At 42.0% G+C, this 16246-nt stretch overlaps 2 protein-coding genes and 1 long non-coding RNA gene across 14 annotated transcripts in view; 1 reads left to right on the top strand and 2 right to left on the bottom strand.

Annotated features, from left to right (window-relative positions):
* WDR93 (WD repeat domain 93) overlaps positions 1–4958 on the bottom strand; it is a 48301-nt gene extending 43343 nt beyond the window's left edge. For 6 of the 10 annotated variants that reach the window (XR_003131954.3, XR_007409884.1, XR_003131956.3 and 3 more), the window contains exons 1-2: positions 4839–4957; positions 3084–3236 (exon numbers count right to left, since the gene is read on the bottom strand). Coding sequence is in view for 1 of the 10 variants with exons in the window: in XM_035714554.2 (XP_035570447.2) it covers positions 4489–4644 (156 nt within the window). In the remaining 9 variants the exon portion in view is untranslated. Of the gene's footprint in view, positions 1–3083; positions 3237–4488; positions 4814–4838 lie in introns of those variants that run through there. The other 4 variants (XM_025437098.3, XM_035714554.2, XM_025437097.3 and 1 more) reach the window with 3 other exon arrangements.
* Positions 4952–15528, top strand: PEX11A (peroxisomal biogenesis factor 11 alpha). Of its 2 annotated transcripts, XM_025437103.3 has the most exons (3): positions 4952–5092; positions 11142–11257; positions 13481–15528. In XM_025437103.3, exons 1-3 carry the CDS (start codon positions 5037–5039, stop codon positions 14050–14052), a joined length of 744 nt encoding a protein of 247 aa, XP_025292888.1. In that variant the 5' UTR covers positions 4952–5036; the 3' UTR covers positions 14053–15528. The 2 variants fall into 2 exon arrangements, with proteins under 2 accessions (XP_025292888.1, XP_025292889.1); XM_025437104.3 differs by lacking the exon at positions 11142–11257 and having other exon boundaries at positions 4959–5092.
* Positions 6512–8029, bottom strand: LOC112653178 (uncharacterized). Of its 2 annotated transcripts, XR_004814464.2 has the most exons (3): positions 7825–8006; positions 6894–7066; positions 6512–6777 (listed from the first exon to the last, which is right to left on the bottom strand). It is a non-coding gene; the product is annotated as an uncharacterized LOC112653178 (long non-coding RNA). The 2 variants fall into 2 exon arrangements; XR_003131957.3 differs by having other exon boundaries at positions 6512–7066; positions 7825–8029.
* Positions 15529–16246: the final 718 nt, after the last annotated feature.

Here is a 16246-nt window from a genome sequence, read left to right as displayed (position 1 = left end):
TGAGGTTAGCAGGGTTGCTGGATAGAATTTCAATATAAAAAACCTACTGTATTTCTATAAACTGGCAACAAGAAACAAAAATTGACATAAAAATACTATTTATAATAGTATCAAAATATGAAATAGGGATAAGTCTGGCAAAAGATGTATAAGACCTGTATGCTGAAACTGTAAAATATTGCTGAGATAAATTAAAGAAGACCTCAATAAATGGACAGAATACCTTGCTTATAGGTTGGAAGGCTCAATTTTGTTAAGATGTCAATTCTCCCCAAATTCATCTATGAATTCAACACAATCCCTATGATAGTCCCAGCTGTCCTTTAAAAAAAAATTTAGGAAATTAAGAAGCTGGTTTTATAATTCATATGGAAATGCCAAGTACCTATAATAGCCAAAATAACTTAGAAAAAGAAGGACAGAATTGGAGGATTAACATTACCTATTTCAAGACTTATTATAAAGCCACAGGAATCAAGACAGTGTGGTACTGGCATCAAAATACACAAATAGAGGGATCCCTGGGTGGCGCTGCGGTTTAGCGCCCGCCTTTGGCCCAGGGCGCGATCCTGGAGACCCGGGATCGAATCCCACATCGGGCTCCCGGTGCATGGAGCCTGCTTCTCCCTCTGCCTGTGTCTCTGCCTCTCTCTCTCTCTCTGTGTGACTATCATAAATAAATAAAAATTAAAAAAAATCTATTAAAAAAATACACAAATAGATCAGTGAAATCAAATAAAGAGCCCAGAATTAGACTCACATATGTATGGACAGCTTATTTTTGACACAGTAAAGATTATCCAATGGAAAAGAGGATAGTTTTTTTTTTTTCAATAAGTAATGCTGCAGCAATTAGATATACAAATGGAAAAGAAAATGAACTCTGGGGGCACCTGGCTGGCTCATTCGGTAGAGCACATGACTCCTGGGGTTATGAGTTCAAATCCCATGTTGGGTGTAGAGATTACTTAAAAACAAAATCTTAAGGGGTGTCTGAGTGGCACAGTTGGTTAAGTATCTACCTTCAACTCAGGTCATGATCCCGCGGTCCCAGGATTGAGCCCTGTGTCAGGCTTCCTGTTCAGCAGAGAGTCTGCTTCTCTCTCTCTCCCTCTGCCCCTACCCCCACTCATGTACTTGTTCTCTCTCCCTCTCTCTCTCCCTCTCTCTCAAATGAATAAAATCTTTAAAATAAAATCTTAAAAAAATGAACTCTGATCTATACCCTGCAGCATATACAAAAATTAACTCAAAAAGTAAATCATAGACCTAAATGTAAAATTTTAAACTGTAAGACTTCTAGAAAAAAATATAGGAGAAAACTTTTGCAGTCTTTAGTTAGACAAAGATTTCTTAAATATGACACTGAAGTACAACCTATACAAGAAGAAATGAGTAATTTAAACCTTCCAAAAATAAATTTATCCTTTTCAGAAAACACTGTCCAGAAAATAAAAGGTAGTCCACAGACTGGGAGAAAATAGTTGCAGGTCATATATATGATAAAGTACTTGTGTTCAGAATGTTTTGCACATTCTTAAAACTCCATTATAAGAAATGACCCAATTTTTTCAAATGGGCGAAAGATTTGCACACTTAACCAAAGAAGGAAGATAGACCGGATGGCATATTGGCACATGAAAATATGTCCAACATCATTAGTTAGTGAAATGCAAATAAAATCACAGTGAGATGCCACAACAGGTGTACTGGAATGCCTATTTATTTATTTATTTTTTTTATGATAGTCACATAGAGGAGAGAGAGAGAGAGAGAGAGAGAGAGGCAGAGACATAGGCAGAGGGAGAAGCAGGCTCCATGCACCGGGAGCCTGACGTGGGATTCGATCCTGGGTCTCCAGGATCGCACCCTGGGCCAAAGGCAGGCGCCAAACCGCTGCGCCACCCAGGGATCCCTGGAATGCCTAAAGCTAGAAGACCACACCAAGTGTTGTCAAGGATGTGGAGGATACGGAACTCCTCCAAATACTGTTGGGAAGATAAAATGGTACAATCAGTTTGGAAAACAGTTTAGCAATTTCTTAAAAAGTTAAACCTACTACCTACCACAATAGCCAGTCATTCCACATTCCACACCTAGGTATAAGGAATGAAAACATATGTCCCCATGTAGTCTTATATATGAATGTTCATTATGGCTTGGCTGCTCCAAACTGGAAACGACCCAAATGTTTATCAACGGGCGACCAGATAAAATAGCATAGTCACTGGGACGCCTGGGTGGCTCAGTGGTTGAGCACCTGTCTTTGGCTCAGGTCATGATCCCGGAGTCCCGGGATCCCAGGATTGAGTCCCACATCGGGCTCAAGGAGCCTGCAAGGAGCCTGCTTCTCCCTCTGCCTGTGTCTCTGCCTCTCTCTCTGTGTCTCTCATGAATAAATAAATAAAATCTTAAAAACAATAGCATAGCCACTTTGGAAAACAGTCCAGCAATCTCTCACAAAGTTGAATATACACTTGTCATATGATTCAGGAATCCCATTCCTACATATTACACAAGAAAAGTTTGTTTCATATGAAAATCTGTACTTAAATATTTACAGTAGCTTTATTTATAATTGCCCCAAACTAGAAACAACACAAATGTACGTCAGTGGGTGAAGAGATAATGAACTATGGTACATCCATACAATGGACTTTGTTTTTTTAACAATAAAAAGCCAAAAACTACAGATAGGATATATACAACATGGAACAAACTCAAATGCATGATGCTAAGTGAAAGAAATCAGATAGAAAAAGCTATATACTACATGATTCAATTTGTATAATATTGTGGAAAAGGAAGAATTATAGGTGTAGGAAACAATATAAATCTGTCTTTAAAAGCAAAAGTGCTCATCTTTATCATCATATCACTGTGTTGTATTTACTATTTACTTATGTCACTCATTAACCTAGGCCTTAGCACAGTGGTTGGTACATGGCCAGCATCAACAAACCATTTGCTTGCAGTATCGCCCTGACCTGGGACATCAAATTAGAGAATACTAAATGCCTCTCTTACAAGCACTTACCTCTGACAAGGATGAGCAATTTATGGGGCCAAGAGATTATACGTACCCAGAGCCTAGATGCATTCTTCTGGAGTCTAGACCACATTCAGGTAACTATAACCTGAAATTCACTGCCCAGATGATGCCAAGGCCGACACAAGCCTCTTTCCCAGCTTTCTCTTGAGGGCAGGCCCAGATGCTAATATGTGCACTCCTAGACCTGAAAGGTAGCCAGAACGTGGCTGTTTGCAGGAGTATGGGCAGAACTTGGATATGGCTTGGAATATCCACACATTGTATGCAAGGCCCCCTCAAGTGATGTGGATGGGAGCCAGGAATGAGAAGAGAAGTGGCGGGTGGGAAAGGACTGGGGGCCAGCTCTCCCCACAGTCCCACATTCCAGCTGTGTTTCCAGGTATTTCAAGGAGCCCAAGAATTCTGAATGTGAAACTGAACTTGTAGGTCATTATGAAAATATATATGACAAGGTAGGAGAACAGAACATATCTGATGTGACAATTGGTTACCTAGACTTAAAACTTTAAAATATTTAGGGGTACCTGGGTGGCTCAGTCAGTTGAGCATCTGCTTTCTGCTCTGAGTGTGATTCCCAGGGTCCTGGGATTGAGTCCTGCATCGGGCTCCCTGCTCAGTGAGGAGCCTGCTTTTCTCTCTCTCTCTCTCTCTTTCTCTCTCTTATTCTCTCTCCTATCCTTCCCCACCCCTACATGTCTCTCTCTCTTGCTCCTGCTCTATCTTAAATAAATATTTTTTTAAAAAACCTTTCAAATATTTAAACATATGAAATGTGGGAGAGGTGCCTAGCTGGTTCAGCCCTTGGAGCTCAGGACTCTTGATTTCAGGGTTATGGGTTCGATCCCCAGGATGGGTGTAGAGGTTACTTAAAATCTTTTGGGGCATCTGGGTGGCTCAGTCTTTAAGCCTCTGACTCTTGGTTTCAGCTCAGGTTATGATTTCAGGGTCCTGAGATGGAGCCCCACACAGTGCTCAGCACCAGTCCCCTGGGGATCCTCTCCTGCTGCCCTAGCCCCCACTCACTGCATGCCTCTGGGGTACTCTCTCTCTCAAATAAAGAAATAAAAATATTTAAAATATACAAAATCTCTTTAAAAAAATAATAAAATAAAAAACATATGGTTTGTGGGTCTGTATTTGCAATCCTACCCCGAGGCCTGCACATTTTAAGGGCAGGAATGACCAAGGCAATAACGATTACAAAAATAGGTGACCTCGCTTTTTGATTAGAGGGGATATATTTCGTAAAATTACTGCTATGGAACAGGTGGGATTTCCATGTTTTCAAGCCCCAAAGAACCAACGTTCAGTGGTGCAATTTCCTCGAAATCAGTTTCTGCCTCCACTTTGTTCATATTAGCCCTTCTAGGATATCCTCAGGCAGCAATCTTCTTTGAGGACTCAATGATCCAAACAGAAAATTCTCTCATATTTACCGGGTTTTCCATGCTAGAAGTACATGCCACGCACTGGCTGATTTCTGCGCTAAGCATTTCTTCCCCAGACCCGCAGCTGGTGGTGCTCAAGAGGCATAGCGGTGGGAAATGATTAAGCCCCAAAGTCCCCAAGCAAAACCTCGGGGGAATCTCCATTCGGGATGCCGCAGGGAGTTCCCAGGATCTCCGGGGACACCCGAGGCTGGGGAGATGGGTCCTCCCCTTCCTCAGAGCCCGGGTACCCCCCCCCCCAGCAGAGCCCCTCTCTAGGAGACTCTAGATATCGAGGGGTGTCCAGGGACACGCGGGGAATCGCTGAACACGCGCCGGGAGGCCGAAGTTCCGCTCACCTGGGCCGGCGGCGGTGCGTCTCCTTAGTAACCGCCACTTCCGGTCCCCGCCGGAAGCCCGTGAAGTCGCTCTTCCGAAGGCGCGCCCGCCCGCCCGGGTGGAGGCGGGGAGATTCAGCCTCTCCCGCAGGGACCCAGTGACACCTTTGAGGACTCGGGACCGAACGCGGAGCGACACGTGGCCTCGGGCCGGGCGCCATGGACGCCTTCACGCGCTTCACCAACCAGACCCAGGGCCGGGACCGACTCTTCAGGTGAGTCAGGCGCCGGCGGCCTGCACCCCTTCCTGGCGCTGCGACCCGAGCTGGTCCCTGACCCCTGGCTCCCGAGGAGGGACTCGCGCAGTGGACGGCGGCGGGACGGAATTGGCTTCCGAAGCCCTTCTCGCCGGCACTCTGCCGGACCGGGCCTCGCGGCCGCCCTGACCCCAACCACGGCACACCAACCCACCAGCGCTCTCCTAACCCGGGGAACACCGGGTCTTCTCCACTCGGCATTCCTCCCGGGAGTTATTTTTAAGAATTTAATTTTTGGGGGGACGCCTGGGTGGCTCAGCGGTTGAGCGTCAGCCACCCAGGCTCGGGGCGTGATCCTAGAATCCAGGATCGAGTCCCGCATCGGGCTCCCTGTAAGGAGTCTGCTTCTCCCTCTGCCTGTGTCTCTGCCTCTCTCTGTGTCTCTCATGAATAAACAAACAAAATCTTTTAAAATTTTTAATTTTTCAAAGTAATCGCTACACCACAGTGGGACTCGAACTGGCAACCCCGAGATCCAGAGTCCACCGCTCCACCGACTGAGCCAACTAGGCGTGCCCCGCTCCCCACCCCACCCCCCACCCCCCTGTTTGTTTCTTTATTTATTTTTAAGATGAACTTTGGGCTGACATTTGTGGCCCGGGAAGCCAGCCACTTGGTTGTGGCTTCAAATACCCCCATGAAATGCTTATGGAGAGACAGAATTTGTATTTCTCTTCTATTATTGCCCTTCTATCTCACTGAGATTGTAGGGAAGTAAAGATTCTCCCTCTATCCTTAAGGTCTTTCAACTAGGGGATCCCTGGGTGGCGCAGCGGTTTGGCGCCTGCCTTTGGCCCAGGGCGCGATCCTGGAGACCCGGGATCGAATCCCACGTCGGGCTCCTGGTGCATGGAGCCTGCTTCTCCCTCTGCCTGTGTCTCTGCCTCTCTCTCTCTCTCTCTCTCTGTCTGTGTGACTATCATAAATAAATAAATAAAAATTAAAAAAAAAAAAAAAGGTCTTTCAACTAGACTAAGAAATAAATGTACACGAAACAGGGAAAAAAAAAAAAAGGTGTGTGCACAGAGTCCCAGTATTGAAATTAAGACCTAAAGAAATGACCCAGGGAGGCAGTTTGTCTACATTTTAGACAAACAGACAATATATTTGTGAAGAATTGGCAGGATAAAGAAAACAGGTGTTTTGGAGCTTCATTTAGGAGCAAATCCTAAACAGGATTTAGGCTGAAATAGTAAGATGAGAAGAAGAGAAAAAAAAAGTAACGAGGTTTGTTTCTATAGATTTCTCTGTTTTAAAGCCCTTCTTTGGTGATAAGGAAGTCTTTTTACTTAGTACAAGGAGGGTATTTTTTTCTCATGGGAGATGTGTTTCCTACTTTCTGGGGGATGGAGAAGAGTCTGAGTGTCCTTGCACTGCTGTTTCTTAAATAACTTTTATTTAGAATAATCTAAATGCCAGAGTGGCACCTTTTGGGTTGGCCTACCCTTGGCCCCTACAGTTTCCCTTTCCGAAACTTCCCTGGAAGTTTCTTACATTAAAAGTTGAGCTGGTAGATTGTCCCATGTCCTTGAACCAGTGTCTTAGTTCCGACGATAGGTCATTTTAGTTAAACTCAGGAGGTGGTGACGCAGTGTGTTCTAAGTTTGGCCAGGGTTCAAATTATCAGATTATAAATAAGGCATCTTTAGGGAAACAAAAGAAAAACAATTAATGATTAGATCAAATTATGAACCAGCTTCTGAGTTCTGAATGTAGCCAGTCAAAGATTTCTAGTTGTTAAGGTTTAAAGCATCTTTACATAAAGTGAGGGCAGGCAGTGGCAACCTGACAGAGTTTCTTGGTTTGTAGTTGAGTGTTTCTGGAGATCATCTTGAGTGGCTTGTAGAGCACCAGGCATGAAGATTGTTCATGTGTGAGCTGTTGTGACTTTTCTGAAGTTCACATCAAGTTGTTCATACTCAATTTGCAGGGCTTTAAGAAAAAAGGCAATCCTAGTTATCAAATGATTTCATGTCAAAAGGATAGGAAATACCAAAAATACTAGTTTGGAGAATTGTAACCAGGCTTCGGAAGAAGGTAGAAGAAATTAGGATCTAGCCCAGTTTATAAAGAATTGTATTTGAATCTAATTTCCACAAAGGTGTATTATTGAAACATAATTTTTTTCATATACTCACTCTCATTTTACCAAAGAGAGCCAAATCAAGACTAATTTCTTACAAAATAAATCTAGTTGGGATAAACTTGGCCTGATTATTTACATAAGTGCAGCAAAAAGCAAAAATGGTGATTAAACATATAGGCTCTTTTAAATCGGCTTTGCTGGAACTTTTTTTTTAGGAATCTCCATACTGAACTTTAAACAACCTCTTGAAGCCAGAAGCCAAGTCAAATATTGCCATCAGACTTCACCTGTAATACCGAAAGATTAAGGTTAATTCTTCTCGGGACGCTTGGGTGGCTCAGCAGTTGAGCGCCTGCCTTTGGCCCAGGGTGTGATCCTGGAGTCCCAGGATCGAGTCCCATGTCGGGCGGGATTGAGTCCCACGTCGGGCTCCCTGCGTAGAGCCTGCTCCTCCCTCTGCCTGCCCCTGCCCCCCACCCCTCTCTGTCTCAAGAATAAATAAATAAAATCTTAAAAAAAAAAAAAAGTTAATTCTTCTCTTCTTGAGGTCCCCAAAATACCCTGAGGTTCTTGGATCTGTTAGGAAGTGGCCTCCTTTACTCACCTGGTAAGGCTGCTGGGAGCCCTGTAAGCAAGCTCTCAGGCTCTTTTTCCAAAGGCCCTTACTGGCTCCTTAGAGTCACCCTTACTGCCTTAAAACTGTCCAGTCATATCTTAGTCAATGCCTGTCTCCCAAGTGTGACATTCCAGTCAAAGCCTTGGTAATGTAACCCATGTTTCCACTTGTGTCCTGTTACAAGGAGAACTAATTCTTACTGAACTTACCTAAATCTTGTCCAAAAAAAAAAAAAAAATAGAATAATTCAATGAGAGTTTTTGAATTCTGGAGGGATCAGATAAGGAGAGAAAGAAATTGTTGTAAATCATAGGTTAAGAGAAAAACTTTTCTTAAATCTGTAAAACAAAGCATTAAAAAATTAGCAATGTTTCGAGCAAAATTATCAATTATAATTATTCTCCAAAGTTCATTTAGTCGTTATTTATTCTTGATCTGCTTAAATTCTTTTCTTCCATTAGTTACAAAATTCCTTACCCAGTTCAGTATTATAATCTTAAGGTTATCGAAACCTATATTTGTAAAAATTCGTTTTTAGGAATCTCTTAAGATAAAACATATTTGCAGGAAGCTTTTGTAAAAGAATCTGAGTAAAGTATTAACTGTCTATAAATGATAAAAATGTTAAAAATGGCCATGATTAAAGATCTGACTAAAGTTTGTTAGGAAGCAAGATTTCCTGTTCCTACATTTCCTACATAGAACATTTCAAAATATTTGATCATTTTACTTCTTAGTACAGGGAGGGTATTTTTCATGTGGGAGATATATTTCCTGCTTTCTGGGGGATGAAGGAGAGTCTGAGTGTCCTTGTACCAGCTGTTTCTTCAGTAACTTTTATTTAAAATAATCAGTGTACAGATTTTGGGGCAGCCTGCTCTTGGCCCCTTCAAGATTCTATGTGGAATAGTTTTTTTTTTTTTTTTTTTTTAAGATTTTATTTATTCATGAGAGACACACAGAGAGAGAGAAAGAGAGGCAGAGACACAGGCAGAGGGAGAAGCAGGTTCCATGCAGGGAGCCCAACGTGGGACTCAATCCCGGGTCTCCAGGATCATGCCCTGGGCCAAAGGCAGGCGCTAAACCACTGAGCCACCCGGGCTGCCCAGTGTGTGGAATAGTTTTGTGAACCATAAAACAAAGTACAATATGGAGAGCACCAGAGTACAATATGGAGAGACAGAACTAACTGTACCTCTAAGGTGCATGCTATGCTGCTGGAAATACTAGACAGAGATTGTGCTTTTTTTTTTTTTTTAAGATTTTATTTATTCACTTGAGAAAGAGAGAGCATGAGTGGGAGGAAGAGGAAGAAACAGACTCCCTGCTTAGCAGGGAGCCTGACATGGGGCTCTATCCCAGGACCCCAAGATCATGACCTGAGCCAAAGGCAGATGCTCAACCACAGAACCACCCAGGTGCCCTGAGATTGTGGTTTAGCACTAATTAGTTTCCAATTAGTAACACTAATGATATTTCTTTTAGAAATTTGGTTGGAAAAAAAAATTTGGTTGATTCTTAATAAAGAAAGAATAGTTAGGGTTGTGATTTCATTTAACATCTTTCCCTTCCCTTCTCTCCTGGATATGGAAGGGCTAAGACAGTCCATGAATGCCCCCAGTCATGAGACTTTTGGAAACCGATTTTATCCAGATTTTGTTCTCAGTGTGTTACAACTGTTCATTCGTTTAACCCTCATCACAACCCTAAGAGGTAGATACTCTAAATTATTCCCATTTTACAGATTGGGAAACTGAGGCAGAAGGTTAATAGGAACTAAGTGGCAGAACTGAGATTGAAATCCACATGGTTGACTCCAGTGCCCACATAGTAATAACCAACCCATACTACTGTTGTAATTAATTTGATGAATTTTTTTAAATGGTTGCATTATATACAAGCTTCATTAAAATAGAAGCCTTCTAATGCACTGCTCTCGGAATGTACCCTGCAAGGTTTATCAGTGAGGTTGGTTAATAAACAAATTGTTTATGATATACTTTTCAGTAAGATCTGAGATCTCTAGTATTTATTTCCCAACACCCATGGTGATCTATAGCTCCCGTAAACTAACTGGCATTCATAAAATAATACCTTGGTTTGGGACACATTCCTGTTATTACACCAAATCTGAAAAAGGGGGACTTATTGGTGTGACCAGCTTGAGCCCTATGGCCATGAAGCTACTTTATTTTTTTTTTTTTTCATGAAGCTACTTTAAAAGAGAGAGAGAGAAAGAGAGAGATTGATTCTTTTTAGTTCACCTCCAGTACCAAGTTCACCATTTTGGAAAATGTGCCACATTTTATTGAGCATAATATTGGTAGCTGACAGTGGTTCCAGTGCAGTTACAGGACTGTGGGAAACAGGCACCCACTTTGTTAAATATTAATGTGTTTAGATGTTTGATTCTGTGATATAAAATTTCTCATGTGTTAATGCTTTTAGTAAGGATTGTTATTTATAGTCCTAGCAAAAATCACTTTACTGAATATTTAGTATTTTTAGGGAAAAAAAAACAAAACAAAACTAGTTAGGGTTTTATATAAATACAGGCTCGGGATCCCTGGGTGGCACAGCGGTTTGGCGCCTGCCTTTGGCCCGGGGCGCGATCCTGGAGACCCGGGATCGAATCCCACGTCGGGCTCCCGGTGCATGGAGCCTGCTTCTCCCTCTGCCTGTGTCTCTGCCTCTCTCTCTCTCTCTCTGTGTGACTATCATAAATAAATAAAAATTAAAAAAAAATACAGGCTCCTGCTTAATATTGAAAGACAAATATAAAAACACATCTATATGTATTTATGTTGGCATGTATTTGATCTTTTTACAAAAAATTAAGCAATGTGCCAACTAAACTTTTCATTTGGTTCTGGTCTGAGTGTATGTCCAATCATATCAGTAGTTGGTAGTAGGTAAAAAGTTCATTTTAGAAATCTGAAAAATCATTCTATATAGGAGAAAATAAGGAATATGGATCACTGGAAACTTACCATGAAGGAGATATTTGTACATTTTACTGCTTTGACTACCCATTTCTCTGTGCCAGCAACAGGCCTCTTTAGGGGCTGTTCACTATTCCTGCAGAGTTCTGTTGCATTACCTTTGTGTCATATTTCCATCACATGTTCTACCCTTTGGCCCTTGGAGTGACTGTTGCAAAATTATGCTCTTGTAAGAGCCACTTCCATGAGAAATTGTCTTGGAAATTTTGCTTTTAGCAACACACTTTTCTGCTTTCCTTACTGCATGAATCAAATTTTGTTTGGTTTGTAAATCATTCTCCTCATTTTTTTTTTCCATTTCAGAGCCACTCAGTACACATGCATGTTGCTTAGATATTTGTTAGAGCCTAAAGCTGGCAAAGAGAAGGTGGTAATGAAGCTCAAGAAACTGGAGTCCAGTGTGAGCACTGGCCGTAAATGTAAGTACCTGGTCTCTTGAGGGACAGTGGCTCCTGGTTTCAAATCATCAGACCCTGTAATTCACAAAATGCTTTCTAGATCATTGATTTCTAATCCATCATGTTTTTTGATGAAGTTGACCAGTAAGGCTGCCCTCATGAAATGACAGGCCCAGAAAATTGGATGTTTTGCTACCGACCATTTGCAAACACCCTCCTATGTGCACACTTGGTGCTGTACCGTATCTTTTTGCTTAATTATAACCAGTGGACATATGGCATTTTGCTCGTCTTTCATTCTTAGAATTGTACAACATTTTGGCAGTCCCTAACATGAGCTTCTGGCTCCTGGAAGGCCTTTGTATTTTCTAGAAGAGCAGAATAGCTTACCTTTTCTCCTTCTCTTGAGGGATTGCTAGAGAAAATCAATGGGGTGGTTCTCAGCCTGTTTGTGGGGTGGTTTCATGTTCAAGGCAAAAATGAAGTTAGTGTTTTACACTCTATTAATTCAATTTAATAATAAAGCATACTGGGAAAACCTCGTACTTCTAATAACAATTTCATACCCAAATCTTAGTTGTTTGGTAAGAATCAGATGTTGTCACAGCAGGAAGGTGGAGATGTTAGAGTGGAATATAGAAATTAGATGTTGAACAATTATTTTTGCATACCTACCTTAGGTATGGTGCTGAGCTTTATGAGACAAATAAGATTACATGGTGTAAATAATAAGATTTAGTGCCAAATATATTAGCTAGGATAGAGGGAAAGAAAGGTTTAGGAGGAAGTGGAACTTGAGCTGTAGCTAGAGAATAAGGGAAGGAGAGCCTTTCTGAAGGATGATTTCCTCCGTGAAAGCTCAGAACTGTTATGAGCAGACCATTGTATTGGACGATCAATGAGGAAACTAGTTTGACAGAAGACTTAAATTTTCTTTTTTTTTTTTTGAAAAGATTTTATTTATTTATTCATGAGAGACAGAGAGAGAGAGGCAGAGACATAGGCAGAGGGAGAAGCAGGCTCCATTCAGGGAGCCCGACGTGGGACTCCATCCCTGGCCTCCAGGATCAGGCCCTGGGCTGAAGGCAGCGCTAAACTGCTGAGCCACCGGAGTGCCCAGGAGACTTAAATTTTCAAGTGGAGGCATGTTGGGGGTAGGGTGAGCTTTGGGGGATGGCTTTGAAGGATAGGATTAGAAGTTCTCAGATTCTTTAGTATGTTAGAACTCACAGGTCCTTTAGAGGTTACTAGTCTCTGAAGTTGAGGAAGGAATTACCCAGGGTCATTCAGCCATTTTGATGCAAGAGTCCGAACTGGAACCCAGGATTATTCATTACATACTCTGTTTTGTGTTATTTTTGATATAATACGAGACATTCTCTTGAGATTATAAGTCTATTGAGGATATTAAGTGTTTGCTGAGTCAAAAATATGGTCCTTAATGGAAAATACTTCTTTTGTATTCTCCATAATGTTTAGGACTATAACTCATTTTGAGTAGACACTCAGTAAATATTTGTTGATTAATACATCCCCGATTAATTGAATTACATGCTCAGATATGGCTATGCCTTATAGTGGTTGATTGAATTCAACTAGGAGTCACATATGACAATATTAATAGTTTTCCTATCCTCTAAATCCTACCATCTCTACGGAGCTGAAGGGGCTTTGGGACACAGAGATGGCAAAATGATAATGGTGTTTTATTTAAAAACAAAAAAACAAACAAAAAAGCAGTCTTTTGTCTGGAAAGTCAATAAAATCTAAGGTATCGGACTCTCCAAAAGGATATTGGCATCTGGGTCGGGAGGAATGGCCACAGTGAATCAAACCTTAATATGTGCAAAAATAAACAAGGAAGTAAATAAAGTTGCATCTAGACTTCATGTTATCATAGTACTACTTCTAAAGATGTAGAGCTGATAAGCTGATAATAGTAAAATGTCACAATCCACACTCATGATTGACCTTGCCTGAAGGATGTTGTAAGCCAGTGTTAAGGTATTCACTTGAATAGAAGTGATAAATTTAAAGAGTTGCTGTGTTTTATGCCTTCCAGGATCATTTTGGGTGTCCTTAATATGCTGTAAAGTCCTTCCTTATTCCTGAGTGAAGACTGAGCCTCAAATGACAGTTAGTTGTCAGAACACCAGCACTGGTCTCTCATCCTGATATAGGGATCCTGCCTTCATATCCCATAGTAACTAAATATTTGTTAACTGTTGTGGGTTCTTCTTGCAGGGTTCAGACTAGGCAATGTAGTACATGCTGTGCAGGCGACTCAGCAGAGCATTCATGCCACTGACCTGGTGCCCCGTGTATGCCTAACGTTAGCCAACGTGAACCGTGTGATTTATTTCATCTGTGATACCATCCTCTGGGTGAGGAGCGTAGGGCTTGCCTCTGGCATTAACAAAGAGAAATGGCGAATGTGGGCGGCCCGCCATTACTACTATTCTCTCCTGCTGAGCCTGGCCAGGGATCTGTATGAAATTTCCCTGCAGATGGAAAAGATTGCACACAACAGAGCAAAGAGGGAGAAGTCACTGTCTCAGGATCCTCTTGAGTACAACGTGGCCGATGAGGAAACAGAGTGGCTCCAGTCCTTTCTCCTTCTCTTATTCCGCTCTCTGAAGAAGCATCCTCCCTTGTTCCTGGACACAGTGAAGAACTTCTGTGATATCTTGAACCCCTTGGACCAGTTGGGGATCTATAAGTCCAATCCTGGCCTTATTGGACTTGGAGGTCTTGTGTCTTCCATAGCAGGCATCATCATTGTGGCATATCCTCAGATGAGGCTGAAGATGCACTGAAGTGGTTTCAGACTGAAGAGACAGCATCCTTAGGATGGACATTTTTGTGAGCCACAGACCATGCTATACTGAGCATAGAGACTCGTTCATGGGAGCATTTCATGACCAGCGATGTGAGCAGAGGTGGGGCCAAGAATGGAGAACAGGAGTGCCTGAAAATTTGTGTTTTTTAGAGAGATGGAGTGACTTCTGCATTTCTGAGTATTTTCTTTTCATCTAATACTTAATCGAGCATCTGATATGCTCATAGTGGGAGCTTACTATTTGCTGAGTAGGTGAAAATTGAAAAAGGCCCAAACAATTGAACATTAATATACAGTGACCTTTTGGTTGTGTGCCTCACTACTGTAGGTCTGATACCCAGCCCTCTTTCAGACCTAGTAGAGGCCTCTCATTCCTCTGACCAGATACCAACCCCAGCTCTTGCCTCCCCACCCCCCCCCCACTTCTCCATAGAGGCCCATGCCAAGACACAGGAGAGCTAGGCTTACGTCCTTTTATCCTGTGATTTCTTTGTCCGGAAGTAGAATCAGAAATGCATCAGGTCCCTTCATGGTGTAAATGATGACTGGGTAGTACAGTGAGTAAGCAGAAATCAGAAGCACATGGAAAGGACTAGAGTACCTGTAATATGGGAGGTTACAACAGGTGCTTGTGGGTAGCCTGTGACAGATGGACAAAACAGGTTAAAAAAAACAGGCCAGCACCTCATTCCTCTCACTCCCAATCCAGTGTTCTTTCCAAAATAGTTTGTTGCCTTCCTGATTGAGTGGAAGTGTGAGACTCCAGAATCCTGTGTGAAAAGCCTTTTTTTAGAACTTTGTTAGTGGTTTATATAAAAAAAACTATCTAGATTTATCAACTAGATTTTTTATTTAAAGCCATATAACAGTTTGGGTACTTGTACATTAATTTTCATCAAAATTCATGCAGTTAAGAAATTTCATGAATACTCTGAATGGAGGAGCATCACAATTTTCTGTGATAAATCAGGCTTCATATGTGTGGGGTGGTTGGGGGAGTGGAAAGAGCAATTAGGGGCTACTGAGAAGACCGTTTATTCATGGTCCTCCTTCCCATCTTGGGTGTTGAGTTCTTATTTGTGATTGCAGATCCTCCGATTGGAGGGCGGTGATATAGAAAAATAGGATGCTGTCAGGTAGGAAGCCAATGTCAGTCCTATCAGTAAAGCCATTTCACTTACCTGAAGGGAAATGAGAAGAGAAATGCCACTAAATAAATTTCCCGTAAATGTGAATGAGATTCTTAAGAAGTAGACTCAGGTCCTTGGCTCTCTTATTTTTAAAGTGATTAGTCAAGATAACGAGATTTGAGAAAACACTTGGGGAATTTTAAGAGGAATGAAAGCTGCTAGGTCAGGGCAAATAAAACGTTTTAAGCAATTAAATATTACTTTGTCCAGATCCTCTACTATCAAAGGTTAATTATGTCTAATAAATTTCTAGACAAAAGACACTCTTGTATCTGTGAATATATTCTGGGAATGAAGAAGGGCGATCCAGAGATGATCAGAGTATACACAGTTGGTAGAGAGAGCTCCAGGAAAAATAAGCTCTCGCCTGGAGGACCCAAGCTGAGGAAGATGATCAAGAAAGCTTTAGATCGGAACATCTGCGTTGAAAGAGACCTCTGGGATGATCTCATCCAGGAGAGGGTCTTCTGTATTAACTCTCAGATGGTGCTTTGGCTTCTGTCTGGAGAAGTTGGCCTCAAATCTGTGGTGGCATGTTATGGTGGTGTCCATCTTGGTACTTTTGTCCTCTAATTTAGGGTGGGTGATGAGTTTGGATAATAACCACCCCTTCTGGAATTTGTGAAAACCTTAATGGTACATCCTTCCTTGTGCATCTTTCTCGTTTCTAACTACCTCCCCACTCCGAGCCTCCGCATTCATGAGGGGTTCTAAAAACCAAAGACATTCCTAATAGATGTACAGGCCAGTACATTCACAACTGAATATTGTTCCCTGAGAATTTATCCAACAACAGATGTTTGAATGCCATGCTTAGCTCTGGGATCTACTTTATACAGGAGGACCAAGGTCTCTATGCTCATGTGGAAAGGTAAAGGGGTGAGAGGGGTGCGGCGGGGTGGGGAGGAGGAGGAAAGAAGATAACTATCCTTCAAGCTGAGGCTGGAAGACAGACTGCACCCAGGGGACCGCCCTAGGCCC

The sequence above is a fragment of the Canis lupus genome, chromosome 3 (genome assembly GCF_003254725.2).
Source record: "Canis lupus dingo isolate Sandy chromosome 3, ASM325472v2, whole genome shotgun sequence".
NCBI classification, from domain to species: Eukaryota; Metazoa; Chordata; class Mammalia; order Carnivora; family Canidae; genus Canis; species Canis lupus.
Note: the sequence above shows the minus strand (reverse complement) of the source record. Positions and strands in the feature narration are given on the sequence as shown.

Excerpts from the sequence above, each read along its gene's own strand:
- PEX11A (XM_025437103.3), top strand. The coding sequence starts at position 5,037 with ATGGACGCCTTCACGCGCTTCACCAACCAGACCCAGGGCCGGGACCGA. Across the intron at positions 5,093-11,141 it reads GGCCGGGACCGACTCTTCAG|AGCCACTCAGTACACATGCA; the intron begins GTGAGTCAGGCG and ends TTTCCATTTCAG. Across the intron at positions 11,258-13,480 it reads TGTGAGCACTGGCCGTAAAT|GGTTCAGACTAGGCAATGTA; the intron begins GTAAGTACCTGG and ends TTCTTCTTGCAG.